Genomic DNA, 17,581 nt, shown 5'->3' on the forward strand with positions numbered 1-17,581 from the left:
AATAAATAAATAAAGATGCACTCTAGGTCAGAGAGAGCAAAAGTCTTATTTTTATTGCTGGCTTATGCAAGAAATACTGCAACACACCAATTTTATAGGATTAACTTTAAACTCTGTAAACTATCCTAATGTCTATTTCTTTCTACAAGACTAAAAGTTGTTAAAGTAAAAAGGTTTTTCAAGATTTGCTTTCAAAATTCAGAGGTGCAAAGCAAGTTCCAGTCAAATATTCCAGGAGGATCATTCTAGACATAAACTATCTTTTTATTTAACATATCAAAACTTTGCTAATTAGAAATGACTGGCTTATTCCACTAGCTTGTCTTCAGCTACTATAATGCTCAGTCATACACAATGCTGAGCACGTGAATGCTTTCAGGCAGGCCTGAAATGAGCAATGACTGAGCAGTCACAGATGGGTGGCACTACACATGAATTTACAGCTGGACTCATGGTCTTTCAGTAAGGTGAATTTTTATCATATCAGGGGTATGTCAAGTAACAGGATTACGTCTTCAAATTTTCCACCAAAACTATTATTTTTAAAGACATTTTCCTTAGCAGCATGGTAATCTATCATATTTATACACAGTTTTACTCTTAGAACTGTACAGAGTTTACATTTGGTCTCTAAACAGAAAAGAGATTAAAGAGCAAGTAAAAGTCAGAGCCAGACCTTGTTTCCACGATTGGAGGGGAAAAAGGGAGTGGAACTACTGTACTTTTTTTCCTTCAAATCAAACGGGAAGCAGTACTACATATACTGCGTTACAGCCCTCGAAGCCACAGATTGGTTTCCACCTCATTATTTATTGGTGTCTTTCCTTTTTTTTTTTTGAGACAGACTCTCACTCTGTCGCCCAGGCAGGAGTGCAGTGGTGCTATCTCGACTCACTGCAACCTTGGCTCAACTGCAAACTCTGCTTCCTGGGTTCAAATGATTCTCCTGCCTCAGCCTCCCAAGTAGCTGGGATTTTAGGCATGTGCTACCACACCCGGCTAATTTTTGTATTTTTAGTAGAGACAGGGTTTCGGCCGTGTTGGTTGTGCTGGTCTTGAAGTCCCGCCCTCAGGTGATATGCCCGCCTCAGCCTCCCAAAGTGCAGGGATTACATGCTTGAGCCTGGCAAATTGGTGTCTTTCCTAATAATATAATGTAATTTGTGCCAATATATAACCTGGGGGGGAAAAACACTACAATTTGAAACGTAACTATCTTATGAAGCTGTCCTGAAACAAATGTAAGAGTTGTAAAATGTAGTTAGGATTATCAGCCAACTATATAAATTAAAGCTTTAACCATGATGGTCTAAAATGCCAAACACACACAAAAATTATTGCTACAGTGAGGATCATTAAAAGTTGGCAGCCAAACTTCAGTGACTTCTCACAAACTACAGTGAGTTTTTTACTTTTAAAACAGTATGAAGCAAGTATGCATTGATCAGTAACTATCATAATTAAAACACTGCATCACTCACTCAAGAAACAATCCCTATATGTAATGACTGACTCTTGTCATTAATTTTTGTTCATTAGCTTGGCCATTTTCTGCAGCTCTTAAGGTTTCAAAAACGTTAAGATATCAAGAAAAGCCCACTGTATACACAAATTAACTCAAGATGGATTAAAGACTTCAATGTAAAACCCAAAACCATAAAAACCCTAAAAGAAAACCTAGGCAATACCATTCAGGACATAGGCATGGGCAAAGACTTCATGATGAAAACACCAAAAGCAATTGCAACAAAAGCTAGAATTGACAAATGGGATCTAATTAAACTAAAGAGCTTCTGCACAGCGAAATAAACTATCAGAGTGAACAGGCAACCTACAGAATGGGAGAAAAACTTTTGCCATCTACTGATCTGACAAAGGTCTAATATCCAGAATCCACATGGAACTGAAACTAATTTACAAGAAAACAAATATCCCTATCAAAAACTGGGCAAAGAATATGAACAGACACTTCTCAAAAGAAGACATTTATGCTGCCAAAAAAAAAGGAGGTATTTATGCGGCCAACAAACATATGAAAAAATGCTCATCATCACTGATCATTAGAGAAATGCAAATCAAAACCACAATGAGATACCATCTTACACTCGTCAGAATGGTGATTATTAGAAAGTCAGGAAACAACAGATGCTGCCGAGGCTGTGGAGAAATAGGAACGCTTTTACACTGTTGGTGGGAATGTAAATTAGTTCAACCATTGTGGAAGATAGTATGGCAATTCCTCAAGGACCTAGAACCAGAAATACCACTTGACCCAGTAATCCCATTACTGGGTATATACTCAAAGGAATATAAATCATTCTCCTATAAAGACACATGCACACATATGTTTACTGCAGCACTATTTACAATAGCAAAGACATGGAACCAACCCAAATGCCCATCAATGACAGATTGGATAAAGAAAATGTGGTAAATATATACACCATGGAATACTATGCAGCCATAAAAAAGAATGAGTTCATGTCCTTTGCAGGGACACGGACGAAGCTGGAAGCTATCATCCTCAGCAAACTAACACCAGAACAGAAAATCAAACACCACATGTTCTCACTCATAAGTGGGAGTTGAACAATGAGAACACATGGACACAGGGAGGGGAACATCACACACCAGGACCTGGGGCCTGTTACCCGGGTTGGTGGGGGGGGGGGGGGAGGAAGGGAGGGAGAGCATTTAGGAAAAATACCTAATGCATGTGGGGCTTAAAACTTAGACGATGGGTTCACAGGTGCAGCAAACCATCACGGCACACGTATACCTATGTAACAAACGTGCACATTCTGCACATGGATCCCAGAACTTAATTAAAAAAAAAAAAAAGCCCACTGTGCTCCACTTGATACAATAAATCAATTCCTGGGTATCATGTAAATCAGTGTAACAGTAAAAAATGACATAAATCATTTTCATACTTACATTATAATTTCGGATAGCCACAGCGGGCAATACTACTATTCCCGAGACTTAACAAACACATTTAAGTATTCAGCAAAATCTAATAAGCATATACAATAGCACAATCTTAAATTAAATTTTATTGCTTCCTCCAAAGGGAAACAGCTTGAAAACACAGAAGCCACTGAAACTTCCTTCAGCCACTTTTCTGTGATTCAACCAATGAAATCGTTTCTTACAATGATTCATACCACTTTCTTACACATTTAAACAATTCTTTGGTGACGCAGAGAACCACCCTAATTCTTGTTTTTCAACTTTCTAATAATCTTAAATCAAGTACACCAGTAAACAAAATTCTGATTGCGAACGCAGACGTTTATCACACATATAAAAAACGTTTTTTTCCTTTATTTATTTATTTGAGACAGCGTCTCGCTCTGTCGCCCAGGATGGAGTGCAGTGGTGCGATCTTGGCTCAATGCAACCTCTGACTCCCGGGTTCAAGCGTTTCTCCTGCCTCAGCCTTCCCATTAGGGGGGATTACAGGTGCTCGCCACCAGGCCCGGCTATTTTTTTTTTTTTTTTTTTTTTTTTTTGTATTTTTAGTAGAGACGGGGTTTCACCATGTTGGTCAGGCTGGTCTTGAACTCCTGACCTCGTGATCCGCCCCTCTTGGCCTCACAAAGTGCTGGGATTACACCGCGCCCGGCCACGTTTTTTCCTTCATTACTTTTTGTTTTTGAGACGGAGGCTCACTTTGCCGCCCAGGCTGTAGTGCAGTGGCCCCGATCTCAGCTCAATGCAACCTCCGCCTCCCAGGTTCAAGCAATTCTCCTTCCTTAGCTTCCCAAGTAGCTGGGATTATAGGCACGCGCCACCATGCCCGGCTAATTTTTGTATTTTTAGTAGAGACGGGGTTTCACCATGTTGGCCAGGCTGGCCTCGAACTCCTGACCTCAAGTGATCCACCCGCCTTTATTACTTCTTTAGTATCATGCACGGAGGATTCTTTTCAATCTAGGTACATACATATTTTTAAGTAGTATTCTACATTTTCTTCTATTTTAGAATTTTTATTGCTCTTTGTCATTTAGATTTCCTTTGATTTTTTTTAGCCTATAAGGCAGAAAACATTTTAAAAAAATGGATAACCAATAGTCCTAGCACCATACATTGAACAAGCCACTTTCTCCAATAGTCTACAATATTATTTTTTACCACATATTCGTAGTTTTCCACCTTGCTGGCTAAATGAACTTAAAAGTTATCGTATCTCTGTGTTTCAATTTCTTCACCAAAAAGTAGAGATAATAGTTCACTTCATAGGGTTACTGTGAGAATTAAATAAATTGAGCACTTAGAACAATACCTGACATGCAATAATACTGATGATCATAATTACTAAAAGCCCATAAATGCACAGATGTTTCTGGACCTCCCTGGTTCCAGAACTGACGGGCTGCTTTAAATGACTGTGAATTTCTAACAAGTTTCCTGATAGGGCCTTCTTTTTCCAAAATTTTGTCGCTATCATTTTATCATGTAGGTTTTCTTATCAATATGTCAAGTTTTCTACAATACAACACTAGAAGACACTGACTTGGGGAAAATTAGTAAATTCTACAACAGTGACTGTCTCCATCCAGAAAATACATTGTTTCATCTCGTTTATTCAGATCTCACTTTATGTCCTTCATTAAGATTCCAGTAGCTCACCAATATTTGTTGTATTTATTTCTAGGTAGTCTTTTTAGAGAAACATTTAGTAGTATATATCAGAATTTAAACTGCACATAGCCTTTGCCTCGGTAATTCCATTTTTAAGAATCTGATATACAGTAATATATGTGTACAGATATAAAAAGGCTACTATTCCAAGAGCAAAATCCTGGAAACAAATGTCTATCAAGAAAGCAAAGATAATCTAAACAGCAGCATATTCATAGGATGACAAACTATTCAACCATTATAAAGAAAACCGAATCAAAAGCACTGGCTTATTAGACAACAGTTTCCCAAACTATCATGCTAAAACAGTAACAGCGAGCTTCCAAATTAATGTTGCTTTTTTTTTTTTTTTTTCCCCAAACTGAAGGGAGGGTGGGGAAAACAAACGCATCATATGTAAAGCACTGAGTCCAGCCTGGCTCTTAGTAAGCATTTTAATCACCTTCAAAAATTAAATGTGACTTACGGAAACAGGTCACTGAATATTATTTCATTTCACTTCTTCATTTATGGCCTGTTTTGCTCTATATAAAATTCTAAAGTGGCTCCATAATACAGCATCTTAAAAAAAAAGCTTTCAACTTGCCTTTTACTCGCAAATGTTTACAATGCAAAAAAGTCCCTAAAACGTAATATTTAACGACTGATGCTTTTCAATATGCCATACAAATCTCAATACTATAATTCAGGAGAAGTACTCCTCCTACCTTACTGTGGCAATCCATTGAAAACGTATTTCTCTCCATACTTGAAATAACCTCTTAAAAAGTGTGTTGTCTTGCATATTAAGTACCAGAGATCACACTTCAGGAACAAAGTGACATTCTGTGTAATACGGAAACAAAGCCTTTCCTCCTAGGAAAGAAAGCCCCAGAAAAGACAAATAATGGGAGCTTATTTTAAAACCAAAGCAAAATGTTGCCTTTTATCCTAAATCTCTGGATCAAGTTTTACCTTTAGATTGTTCTTCCTCAATGTAAGGTCAAAAGGTGCAAGTTAAATTTTTCTTAAACGAAGAATACTATATCCCTTAAAACAATCTGTTCATTAATAAGTGTAACCGCTAGCTTCTCCCAGCCAGCAAACAAGCTTCTGTGAGAGTTCAAAAGTTTCAGAGGCATAGTATTCCTGCTCCCAGATGTTACGGGTAAGCATTTCAAACAAAAATACACACAGAAAACCACTACCTGCCCAAGTATCTCGATACTATTTGAAGTAATGAATTGATATTCTTTAAAGGGGAGATTTTTTACTCCTCACATTTCTGTATTCCTTTGTTTGAAATAACAAGTAGTATTTTATGATGAAAAAATTAATATACAAAATGGGAGGAGGATCCTAGCTGTTTTTCAGGAACTTTGGCTTTTTAATGTAATACACAAGTTAGTTTCAAAGCAATGGGAAAATGCAATAATATTTCAGAGCACATGGGAAAAGTAACAGGAAAAATGTTACTTTTTTCGGCTGAACTCACCGGCCTTTACTAATTTTTAAGTGCTCATCTTATTGTCCATTCGTAGGAATACTTTGTATTACTTTTGAAAGTTTAATTCAAGTTAAATTATTAAATGTTAAACAGGTTATTTTCAAAGTTACCTTAAATAAGTAATACAGCATGAAAGAAAACCCGACCTACTACGCCTCACAGGCTGAGTGGAGTGTTTTGCAGTCTCAAAGCCTTATCGCTGGCGTGCGCATACCGCAGGGAGTGACATCAGATCGAAACTACGGGGTTTCGCCGGGGACCAACCACTCCTCCAAAGACAGCAGCTCCCGGCCAGCAGGAGGTGGCACCCCAAGCCCCGACCCGCCGAGAGCCGGCTTCCAGCCGCCGAACCCTCACTGGAGCCGAGTTTCTCCGCGAGGGACCTGTTGCGCGTCCCCGCCCTCAGCGAGCCGCAGCCAGGCACAGGCGCCGGCAGCTATGCACCTGCCCAGTACGGCGGCCGGGCGCCCGCAGCCCCCTCCCCGGCCGCCCCCAGTGCGGCCCGCGCCGCCCCCGCCCGAGGGGCTACCCGCTACCCGCGGCCCGCGGCCCCGCGCCAGCCCTGCCCACCCCGCCACCCCGGGGCCCAGACAGCCGCCAGCGAGGGAGGGCGGGACGCGGGCCAGATGCCGGTGGGCGGGCGGCGACGGTCGGCCCGGTCTGGCCCTGGCGGCCGCGGAGGCGCTCACCTTGGCGGCCGCGGCTCTGGCGGACATCTTGTCTCTCTCCAGCGCCGCGCGAGGCTCCTCGGACCCGAAACTCCGCGGCGCTGGCCCGCCCGCTCCTCACGCCACAGCCCAAATAAACATCTCCCGAGAGCGAGCGGGGCACGGGCGGGGGCGGCCGGAAGGGCCCGGCCCAGGGGGAGGGAATTCAACTCGGACAAAAGTCCGGGAAGCGCCCGCCCCGCCCGGGTCTTCTCCACGGGGCGCGCCCGACCGGCACCTCCCTCCGAGCGCGGCCACCCACTCGGCCTCCCGCAGCTTTCGCAGCCCGGCCACGTCGGCCTCGCCCGGTCGCCCGCCCGTCAGCAGCACCCGTGGCCTCCCGGCGTCTCCTCGGAAGCCGGCTTCGCCACGTAACTTCCCGGGAACCGGCGGCCGCCAAGGAACGCGGCGTCCGCTGGCTCAGCCGGCGCCGGCAACTCAGCGGCCACGCAAACCTGCCGGCCCGGCCCACTGAGCATGCCCGGCCCGGCGGGGGCGGGGCTGGACGAGGCGAGGCGGGGCGGGGCTGGACGAGGCGAGGCGAGGCGAGGCGGGGAGGGGGCGGGGCCGCGGCGGGGGAGGGGGCGGGGCGAGCGGCCGGGGTCCGACCCCAAGCGCGGAAGGAAAAGCCGGGTAACCCAAGTAACTTGGAAGACAGTTTCCGCTGCCGTGCGAGTCTTCCTGTTTGTTTTTATCCAAGGTCTGGCAGAATTCGCCCCCAAGGAGAAAGCGCCTGTGCACCAAAGCTTTCCTTAAGAGACTTGTCCACTTGCTCCTCGACAAGCCACGCTCATCATGGGATGAGCCCCATGCATGAGTGCGGCTGGAAAGGCCGGCAGAGCCGATACCCGACAGTTGTTTCCTTCACTGGGCAAACAGCATGGTCACGGCTGTCACCGCGTGCCTCGGCGTTGTTCCCACGGAAGGCGGAATGCATTTTCTGCGAGGCGCGTCATGGCTTTCATCTCCGAGGAGCTCCGGCAGGGTCAGAAGCGTTGCTCTCGTTCACCGGCGCCGACTGCCAAGGCTGAAACTGGTGATGAGGTCATGGGCACCCGGAGGCAGCAGCCTGAGAAACACCCTAGAGACCTGTGACATCTCGGCCCACACCCCACATTAGACCTCAAGATATATCCAAAGTCTCTTTCCCGCCCATCTAGACAGGAATCTTGAAAAGTTTATTTTTGGCCATCAAGATTGCTGAAATTCTTGTTGACCGAACGGGTCAAGCTGCCCTGCATTCCAACGCTGTCCCTCCAACTCAAAGTTGGGCAGAAAAGGGTGTAAACACGTGCAGTCCATGGTCCAGTTTAATCAGCCACTACACAAACTTCCCACAATGTTGACGGCTTTGCTAAACACCAAGGAACATGGTAAGAAACCATTCCTAGCCTCACTAATCTACACTTGTAAATGTAAAGGTCTTCAAAAAATGCCAGAAATCCTTAGTAACATCAATGATAACATCTTTAAAGTATCTGGTATAGTGCCACAACCGGCACAGAAGAAATGGAAGAAATCATAAACATCAGGCTTTAGACAATGGTTTTCTCTTTAGAATTCAACTGTATGAAAAGAACAAATTTAACAAAGAAGTATGTGTAGGTGATACATAAGTATCAATTAAGGCTTCGAAGTGCCACACATCTTGCAGCCCAAAGCTATCTGAACTAGAAAAGAGCCTTCTGCAAACCAAACCCTTATTCCTTTTTGTTCTTCATAAAAATGGTTGAAGTCATTTTTGTTTTAAAGTCATGTTGTAATTGTTTTTGCTTTTGGACAAAGTATTATTTATTCTTTTAAGAATTGTGGGCCAGGCGTGGTGGCTCACGCCTGTAATCCCAGCACTTTGGGAGGCCGAGGCGAGCGGATCACGAGGTCAGGAGTTCGAGACCAGCCTGGCCAATATGGTGAAACCCCGTCTTTATTAAAAATACAAAAATTAGCCTGGTGTGGCACGTGCCTGTAGTCCCAGCTACTCGGGAGGCTGAGGCAGAAGAATCACTTGAACCCAGGAGGCGGAGGTTGCAGTGAGTCCAGATCGTGCCACTGTACTCCAGCCTGGGCAACAGAGCAAGACTCTGTCTCAAAAAAAAAAAAAAAAAAAAAAAAGGTGGCCAGGCGTAGTTGCTCACGTTTATAATCCCAGCACTTGGGGCCGTGCGCAGTGGCTCAAGCCTGTAATCCCAGCACTTGAGAGGCCAAGGCAGGCAGATCACTTGAGGTCAGGAGTTCGAAACCAGCCTGGCCAACATGGTGAAACCCCATCTCTACTAAAAATAGAAAAGTAGCCGGGCATGGTGACAGACGCCAGTAATGCCAGCTATTCAGGAGGCTGAGGCAGGAGAATCGCTTGAACCCGAGAGGCGGAGGTTGCAATGAGCTGAGATAATGCCATTGCACTCCAGCCTGGGCAACAAGAGCGAAACTCCGTCTCAAATCATCATCATCATCATCATCATCATCATCATCATCATCATCATCATCATCATCCCAGCACTTTGGGAGGCCAAGACCAGAGGATTCTTTGAGGCCAGGAGTTTGAGACCAGCCTGGGAAACAGTGAGACCCCATTAAAAAAAAAAAAATTGTGATTAAATTTCCTCATATGCAAACACCATTTAAAAAGGTTTGGGAAGTATTTTTTAATTTTAAAAGGTGGTGATGAAAGACCTTTCACATTATCTTTACCATTTAAGAAGATGTGCAATTGCATAAGCTGCCTAGAACTAGGTGTGGTGTCTTTAATAGCACCTAAATCTAGAGACACTATCTACAAATGCACTGACATTTTTCACTTTTCCTTATTTGTCACTTTTACAAGTTGCCCAATGTGTAATTTAAATGCTAGATTGCAACTATTTGTCACTAATTAAAAATAGTTATATATTTAACAGTTTTATCTTTGCCATGGTTTAAAAAATGAAATCAAACAAAAATATTTCATCTTGAAAATATTATTCTTTAAAAATTATATTTAGTATTTCAGTGACTAATAGTATCACTTTAAAATTTTTCAGTGGTATTTTTAATATCTAAATTAAACTTCATAAAGTCTGTTCTTTTCTCTAAATAAACAAGAGAAGGCTTTTATCATCTGTAAAATAAAGGTAAAACTGTTGCCAACAATTAAAAACAAAGCTTTATTCCTGCAGTTTATTTTTTAGGTAGGTGCTTTGATAACAAGTGGAAAGTATAAAGCATAATCTGAAAGAATCACCCATTTAACAATTAAAGAGTTTATCCATGGAACACCAAAAAAGTATTTTCTGACTTTTATGCTTACACACGCATGTCATCATAGCTCCTCTAGATCAATACGGGAAGAAATACAAGTTAATTAAGGATTCTCATTTAGAATTACAATAATGTTTAACCACAAATCTCTTTCGATTGTACAGATTTATCTTATTTCTGATCATCTCTGCAACTGAACAGGAAACTAAAAAACCACAACACTTAAAAGACAACATCCTGTGGGATTTTTGGTGTCTGCGGCTCAGAATGAAAAAAGCATTATGTGTGCAAAATCTTTACACATTTTAGATAGAACTACTTAATAAAACAGCCTTGACCAAATGAACAACTATATCCACACCTAATTTGTATATATGTATATGTATGGTTTTAATTGCAAAAAAGATCCTGAGGAAAGCATATTTATGTTATTTTTATATGAACTGTGAGTTTACGCTTGACAAAGAGGAAGTATTTACGGTAGTGAAGCATTAGACAATCTCGATAATGTCAGAGAAGAGAATATATACAAAATATTAGAAGGAGAAGCACTTTATCAAGATGTTATAACAACCAAAAGTAATCCTGATTCCACTCCTATGTCATACCATTAAAGATTCTACAAATTGTTACAGAATTTTCCTCTGCCAATAAAGTCATGTAACAATGTTAAATGGGGGAAAGATTCTTTTAAGGCTCATAATGTTTCTAAATTTCATAGACCAGTAAAAATTTTAAAACGATCTTAGAGGTGCAATATAGGAGTACCAACTTTTTAATCTTATAAAGAAAAACATTTTAAAACAAACATTATAAACTGTATATGTAAAGATAATTAAAATGGCAAATTTTATATTATGTACATATTACCACAGTTTAGAAATACAAAAAGAAAGCTATTACCAACACCATTTCATTTTTTTTTTTAAAAGAAGACATAAACACTAAAAAACAAGTCTTTTTAAATTCAATTCAGTATACAGAAAGTTATTCCTCGAAAGCATTCCTCCTATGGGGCTACCCTTACCTCTGACTGGGGCTAAGGTGGAGCTTTCTTTTTTCAGGGTCCCAAATATTGCACAACCAGGCAGGTCGGAAGCTCCATAAATCCATGACTGGAATCCAGGCAGGCTGGCATACAGTCCTCTGGCTCATCCCTTAGCGGTTTGTCCTCCATTCTTCACAGCTTCTCCACTCTGATCTACACTTTCCTATGATTCCTTTAAGACTCCCTCCCCAGCCCAGGCAAAACATCTCATCTCATAATCCATAGAGAAAACAGACATTAAGGAATAGAAACTCCCTTCCCTTCCTGCCAAAACACTGACAAGTCTACCCTGGGCATCCGCTTTTCCTCTCCATCTTCCCCCCAAGGGTTATGAATTCCATCTTGGGGGGCTGACCCTCTCAGCTGTGTCCTCTTTCTGTATCATCTTCATCCTGTCCTTAGCTAATGAATTCTACCTCTGAGAATTCAAGCTTCTTCTAGTGTTTCCCATCTTAAACACAGTCAGGGCTCCCCAGGCTACCTACCAAGGTGTGCACTACTGCAGGTGTACAAGACCCCAGGGCAGAAGGGCTTGCAGTTGGGGTTTAATGTGGTTGCTGTCTTGAATTGTAAGGACTTTCGTTTTGGATGTGTGTTTTGTAAGTGAAGGTCAATGGGAAAATGAGGCACACACTGGGGGACTGGGGCCTCTGCTCTCACAGGGTCCTGTCGCCTCCTAGGAGGGTATCTGAGCTGCCCGCTCCCACAGCTCTTGATACCCCTGCTGGTCCTCTCCCACTCTGCTCCACTGCCACTGCTGAAAGGGATCCAAGCAAGGTGTGGGGTTTAAGTATGCATACCCACAGCATCTTGAGTGCACAAAAGCCCCAAACGGGCAGTATCACTTTCTGTCTGGTGGCTGCCTGGCTGGAGGCAATCTCTTGGTGAGGGTGAGCCTTTGGCCCAGCCCGGATTCCAGATCCAGTCATGGAGGTTTAAGGATCCTTGGTGGTTACCATCTGCTGTGGGTTGGAGCAATAGGCCCGTGGCTCAAAGTCCCCAAACCCTGTTCCCAGCAGGGCATTCAGGTCAGGAGGTTTGCATGAATGTCATCACAGCAAGCTATCAGGCCCAGCACACATTAGTGGGACCCCAGGGCCCTCTGACCGTCTGTACTTGCTCTGATTACCCACCCCCAATCCTCTAGGGCCCCAGGGCCAGAGTGTTCTCTGGGCTGTTTCCCTGCCTGGAGATGGGATCCTCTCCCTCCTTCCAGCCTTCCCGAGTCTGGCTGTGTTCAGTCTCTTCTAGCCGGCTTGAGGCATCCTCCAGGGACAAGCCACAGAATATAAACTGTGTAATTTCAGTGACTCCACATGAGTTAAATATTCTGAAATTTGCATTTAAAACTGGTGTTGCACAATATAAACAGTAAAATTCATGCTGATAATTCATATTTTTAATTGTTCTTTACTCTGAACATGAAATAGTACATAAAAAACATGACAAGTCAGGATGGAAACCCTGGAAGAAAAGAAAAAGCTTTATGTGTACCTTTAATGACACTTTTTTCCTCCCTTTGAAACAAAGGGCCCCTAGATTATAGAGGCAGCTCTGAGTCCACCTCTTCCTGCAGATACTGTTCTGTAAGTTTGTGACAAGCTTCTCAAGAGTCGTCTGCCACAACTAGGTCTTTCTGTTGTGAATGCATGCCTAGGTCTTTTGGCATTCTTCCCCCTCCCCACTTTAATTTCACAAGTAATACTGGCATACAGTCCTTCTGTAAAAGATTCATGCAATTGATATATTTTTTAAAGTCCAACAGAACAACATCCACTGCATTCCCATTCCTATAATTACCCAGGAATACTATGATCTAAGCCTAACTAGAGAGTGTATTTCTAGATCACTTTCTGTATATTTATTTACGTGATATGTATGTGTGGAGACAGAGGAGAGAGAGAGAGAATATATGAATATAAGAATGTATGGTTTTGCGTGTTTTAAACTAATGATAGATAATATTTATATTCTATAACTTTTTAATGTAATATTTCACCTTGGAGATTATATCAAATAATGAAAATCTGCTTCATCATTTTAAAATGGCTGTTTAGTATTCCATAATATGGGTGCATTATAGTTTATCAAACTAAGATTATTTCTATTATAATGTCACAACAACAACAACAAAATATATATATATCTTTTTGTATACATGTGTAAGTATTTCTCTAGGAGAGACATCCAAAAAGGAATTATTTTCTGGGTTAAAGAATATGCTTACTTAAAAAAAAATTTCACTGATACTGCCAAATTGCCGTGTAAGAAAACCAGATCAGCTTATTTTGTTTCCTCCTCTCCCCCCATATGAACACTTGATAATATTAATCTTTTATAGTTTCACCTATCTGGTAGACAACAATGGTATATCATTTGCCTATTACATCACTTACCCATTTTGCTCTATCAGGTTATTTCTTTTAATTTGTTAATGTGTTCTTTTGAACTGAATGAATTGAGTCTTTTTTTTTTTTTTTGAGGTGGAGTCTTGCTCTGTTGCCCAGGCTGGAGTGCAGTGGCTTGATCTCTGCTCACTGCAACCTCCACTTCACAGGTTCAAGAGATTCTCCTGCCTCAGCCTCCTCAGTAGCTGGGATTACAGAAGCCTACCACAATGCCTGGCTAGGTTTTTTGTTTGTTTGTTTGTTTTGTATTTTTAGTAGAGACGGGGTTTCACCATGTTGGCCAGGCTGGTCTCGAACTCCTGACCTTAAGTGATCCACTGCCTCGGCCTCCCTAAGTGCTGAGATTACAGGCATGAGCCACCATGCCGGGCCCCAATTCTAAGTCTTGGCTCTTGGCTGGCTCTATGTGTGTGTGTTAAGTACAATTTGTTTCAGAATAAGTTTAGCTTTACAGAAAAGTTGCAAAGATAGTACAGAGAGTTCCTGTACACCCTTTACCTGACTTCCCCTAATATTAATATCTTGCATAACTATGGGACATTTGTTGAAAACTAAACGATTAACGTGGGTACAGTATAATTAAATTGCATCAAGTTCTGCCTGTTTTAACTCTTTAATTTCTCTTATATGCTTCCAATTTTGCCAATTCCTCCTACTTTCCAAATGTGAAAACTATTTTGGACATGTTACTTTCGAGCCTCTGGACTTTCATAAGCTTAGGTGTGCGAGGGTGCCTGGAGGAGGCAGAGAGCATAAATACAAAGCCACACAGAGGGTCCACGTGGAGTTTCACATTTCTGATTCAGTTCAGGAAACTTTTTTCCTCATGCTCACCTTTATGAAAGAACTGCTGTGAGACATTTCTGAGCCTCAAACACTAAGGGGAGAGTAGAAGAAATTTACAGCTCTTTAGATTAGTCTGTCCTCCCAAGATGGCAGGGACTGCCAAATTCATTGCCTTAAAAAAAAGAAAAAAAAAAAAAAGATTTCTTAAAAGCAGCAGAAGACTCCCCCAGAGTATAATGTTTGCATTTTTTTACAATGTGTGTGTTATAAAACCTTTATAATAAGTCTTTCAAAACAAATAAATGTAAAATACAGAAAAATTAGTAGAACTTGCTAAAACACTGCATTTTAAAAAGAGGTAAGCATACTTTTTATTTTAAAAATGTTTTAAAGGACGATAAATACACATCTGTAAAAAGAAACACTGGAAGGAAAACTAAGAACAAGTAATAATGGTTACTTTTAGAGGAGACAGAGGGCAGCAATGATATGAGACTTTTCTAGATATGCCCTATAAACCACTTTGGCTCTGGAAACAAAAATTCTTACATTAAAAAAAAAAATACAATGAAATTTTAAAAAAAGCCATCTCTAAAAGCTGAAAACAAATTGAAGAAAGAAAATTAATTTACATTAAATCAGTGACCTAACTATATAGATAAAAGAATTATTTCCAATGACACTAGCATATTCTAATGAAAGTGGCACTGTAAAAAAATCTTAAATTTAATTCAGTAGTCTTTTAGTAATAACACTATTACTCTGAAACTGCTCTATATGTGTGGATGTGTACATTAACTAAAACTGTTACATATTCATTAGCATGTCATCTAATATGTAATTACACATGTCAGAATAATATTATTTATATGATAAATGTATAATAATTATATATAATGTATTGTCTAATATATGATGTAATATATAAGTACGTTTTACGTCTATTAGCAATTAACACACATCAATTTATATGAACATTACCATACTATGTATATAATAGTTTTGAAGCTACATATAAATATATAAGAATTTCAAAGTAATATTAACATTATTATATATTAGTGTATAATAATGCTAATATTACATATTATTACACTTATATATTAATATGTGTTAATGTTGTTAGAAACCAAGATTTTCTGTTTAAGAGAAAAGAGAAACAACTATAAAATAAAAAAAGTTAAGTAAAGACTTTGCAATTCTAGTTTAAGTTGAAAAATTCAGCATTAATTTTTTTTTTAATATAATGCCTAGCTCTGGCCATTGAAAAGGACTGGGAGTAATGGAAACTCAATAGCAAGGAGTACTCCTAATGTCCGTATTGTAATCTCCAACTAGGAACAGCTGATTACAGGTCTGGAGCAAGAAATATACAAGATAATCTTGGGACATTTTGGGCCAGAAAGCAAGGAAGTTCTCAAAGAATAATGAGTCAAAAGGATACAGAAGCCAACAACAAGTAGCTCCTATTGGCCAAAGATGATACAATTCGATCCTCAAAAGAAAAGAAACAAACAAAGGAAGAAAAGAAAAAGAATGCACCTGACTGAAAAACCCTGAATATCTAAAACCCATTAATTCACAATAACAAAAAAGAGCAGGAAAGCAAGAGAGCCCCCAAAACAAACAATAACCTATTGAACACCCCTGGATAAAACTTGGGAACCAAGTCCGTACTCTGTAAGCTGTCAATTAAAAGAGGAGAAAGAGGAGAATATATTTTGTATGAACTTTATTTCTGATAGCCAAATAACTCTAATTGCTGAGGGAAAGTTTTTCTTAATAAATCTGGAAGGAATTATAGAAAATCATCATCCTGTACTACTTAATGAAATAATAGATTCAGGCAGTGATCATCAAAGGATCAAATGATCAATCTTAGCATCACTGAAGGCAAGACAAGCAAACATTTATGCCTCCCATGTGAGGCAATTGGAAGCACACAGTACTATCTATGAAGGATTCCTGCCAAAAAGTGAAACCTGAATGAAATCCAGTCTACAGGGCTAATGTGCATAAACAGAAATACAAGGGAAGAAGGTACAAGTTAAATGACTCCAAAGGCAAGCTTAACAGACGGATGTGGGAGGGTCTATATACGAAAAGAGACCCCATTTTAAAAACAAGTTAATAAAAAAGAAAAGGAAAATGGTACTGCTGTGGATTTTATGTGGATTTCTTTTCAAATCTACTCACTGTAAAACGACATTTTAAAGACAACTAGAGAAATTTGATTATGGACTGAGTGTTAGATGGGACCTAGATGTGACAATGGCATCATGACTACATAAGGAAGGGACCCCTTTTTAGGAGATACATGTTGAAATATTTACAGTTGAAATGACATGTTTGGGATTTGCTTTTAAATACTTCAGCAAAGAGAAAAATAAAAAATAGAGGCAGCAAATGTGGCAAAATATTCAAAATTGGTGAATCAGGCAATGAGCACATGGAGGGTTTATTGTATTATTCATCTTTCTTTGGAGTATGTTTAAATGTTGGTGTACATTTGACAGTTCTTTATCACGCAAATCAACAATAACATAAAAACTGAAATATTTCTGTCAGCTAAAATAGGTAGACTGTAAATAATTGCCATACATTATTCCTGTCCCTGTTTGGATGTGCCACTGTGGTTCTTCTCATCAACAGATGGAGTCTTTTCTTCCATCCCTTGAATCTGGTCAGCAGTGAGAACTGCTTTAGTTAAAGGGTAAACATGACACAAGCAGAGGCTTGAAAAGCACTAGGGCATTGGGGCCGCTGAGAGCCCTGGGCCTACCACAGGAGAAGTTCAGACTAGCTTGCTGGAGAGGTCATGTGGAAAAGAAATGAGAGACCCTGGCTGAGGGTCTGCCAACCTGTAGACATATGAGTGAGGGAACTGTAGACCACACAGCCCCAGCCAAGCCACAAACTGACTGCATCTGCAGAGTCAGCCCAGGCAAGTCTAGCTGTCTGAGCCAGATTTGCCGACGCACAGAATCATGATTGTTTTTTAATATGCTAAATACTGAGGTGGTTTGTTACATGGCAATGACTGACTGATACATAAGGATAAACCTATAGAAGTACTATACACATATGCAGAAAACTGTCTTAGCTTCTTAGCACTGTGAGGGACATGCCATGTACTCAATAAGGATGTCTGAATGGGAATTCCATGTCACTAGAAAATGGTATATATGGAAACTGTCTAAAGGCAACGGAAGGCTTAGGTAGACTACTTCCTTTTGTATATATGAAGTGCTATCAAACCAAG

General features: G+C 40.7%; 1 protein-coding gene and 1 long non-coding RNA gene across 15 annotated transcripts in view; both read right to left on the bottom strand.

Moving 5' to 3' along the window:
• TJP1 (tight junction protein 1) overlaps positions 1 to 17,581 on the bottom strand; it is a 268,094-nt gene that overhangs the window by 114,789 nt on the left and 135,724 nt on the right. For 6 of the 14 annotated variants that reach the window (XM_055098168.2, XM_063596983.1, XM_055098167.2 and 3 more), the window contains exon 1: positions 6,823 to 7,314. The exons of 6 other annotated variants lie outside the window; for them this stretch is intronic. In XM_055098168.2, the coding sequence (XP_054954143.1) occupies positions 6,823 to 6,849 (27 nt within the window). In that variant the 5' untranslated portion in view covers positions 6,850 to 7,314. Of the gene's footprint in view, positions 1 to 5,354; positions 5,409 to 6,822; positions 7,315 to 14,367; positions 14,492 to 17,581 lie in introns of those variants that run through there. 2 more of the 14 variants (XM_034938371.3, XM_063596982.1) reach the window with 2 other exon arrangements.
• LOC134729127 (uncharacterized) lies at positions 262 to 5,340 on the bottom strand. The gene is made up of 2 exons (XR_010110037.1): positions 3,875 to 5,340; positions 262 to 3,574 (listed from the first exon to the last, which is right to left on the bottom strand). It is a non-coding gene; the product is annotated as an uncharacterized LOC134729127 (long non-coding RNA).

This window comes from Pan paniscus, chromosome 16, assembly GCF_029289425.2.
Source record: "Pan paniscus chromosome 16, NHGRI_mPanPan1-v2.0_pri, whole genome shotgun sequence".
NCBI lineage: Eukaryota > Metazoa > Chordata > Mammalia > Primates > Hominidae > Pan > Pan paniscus.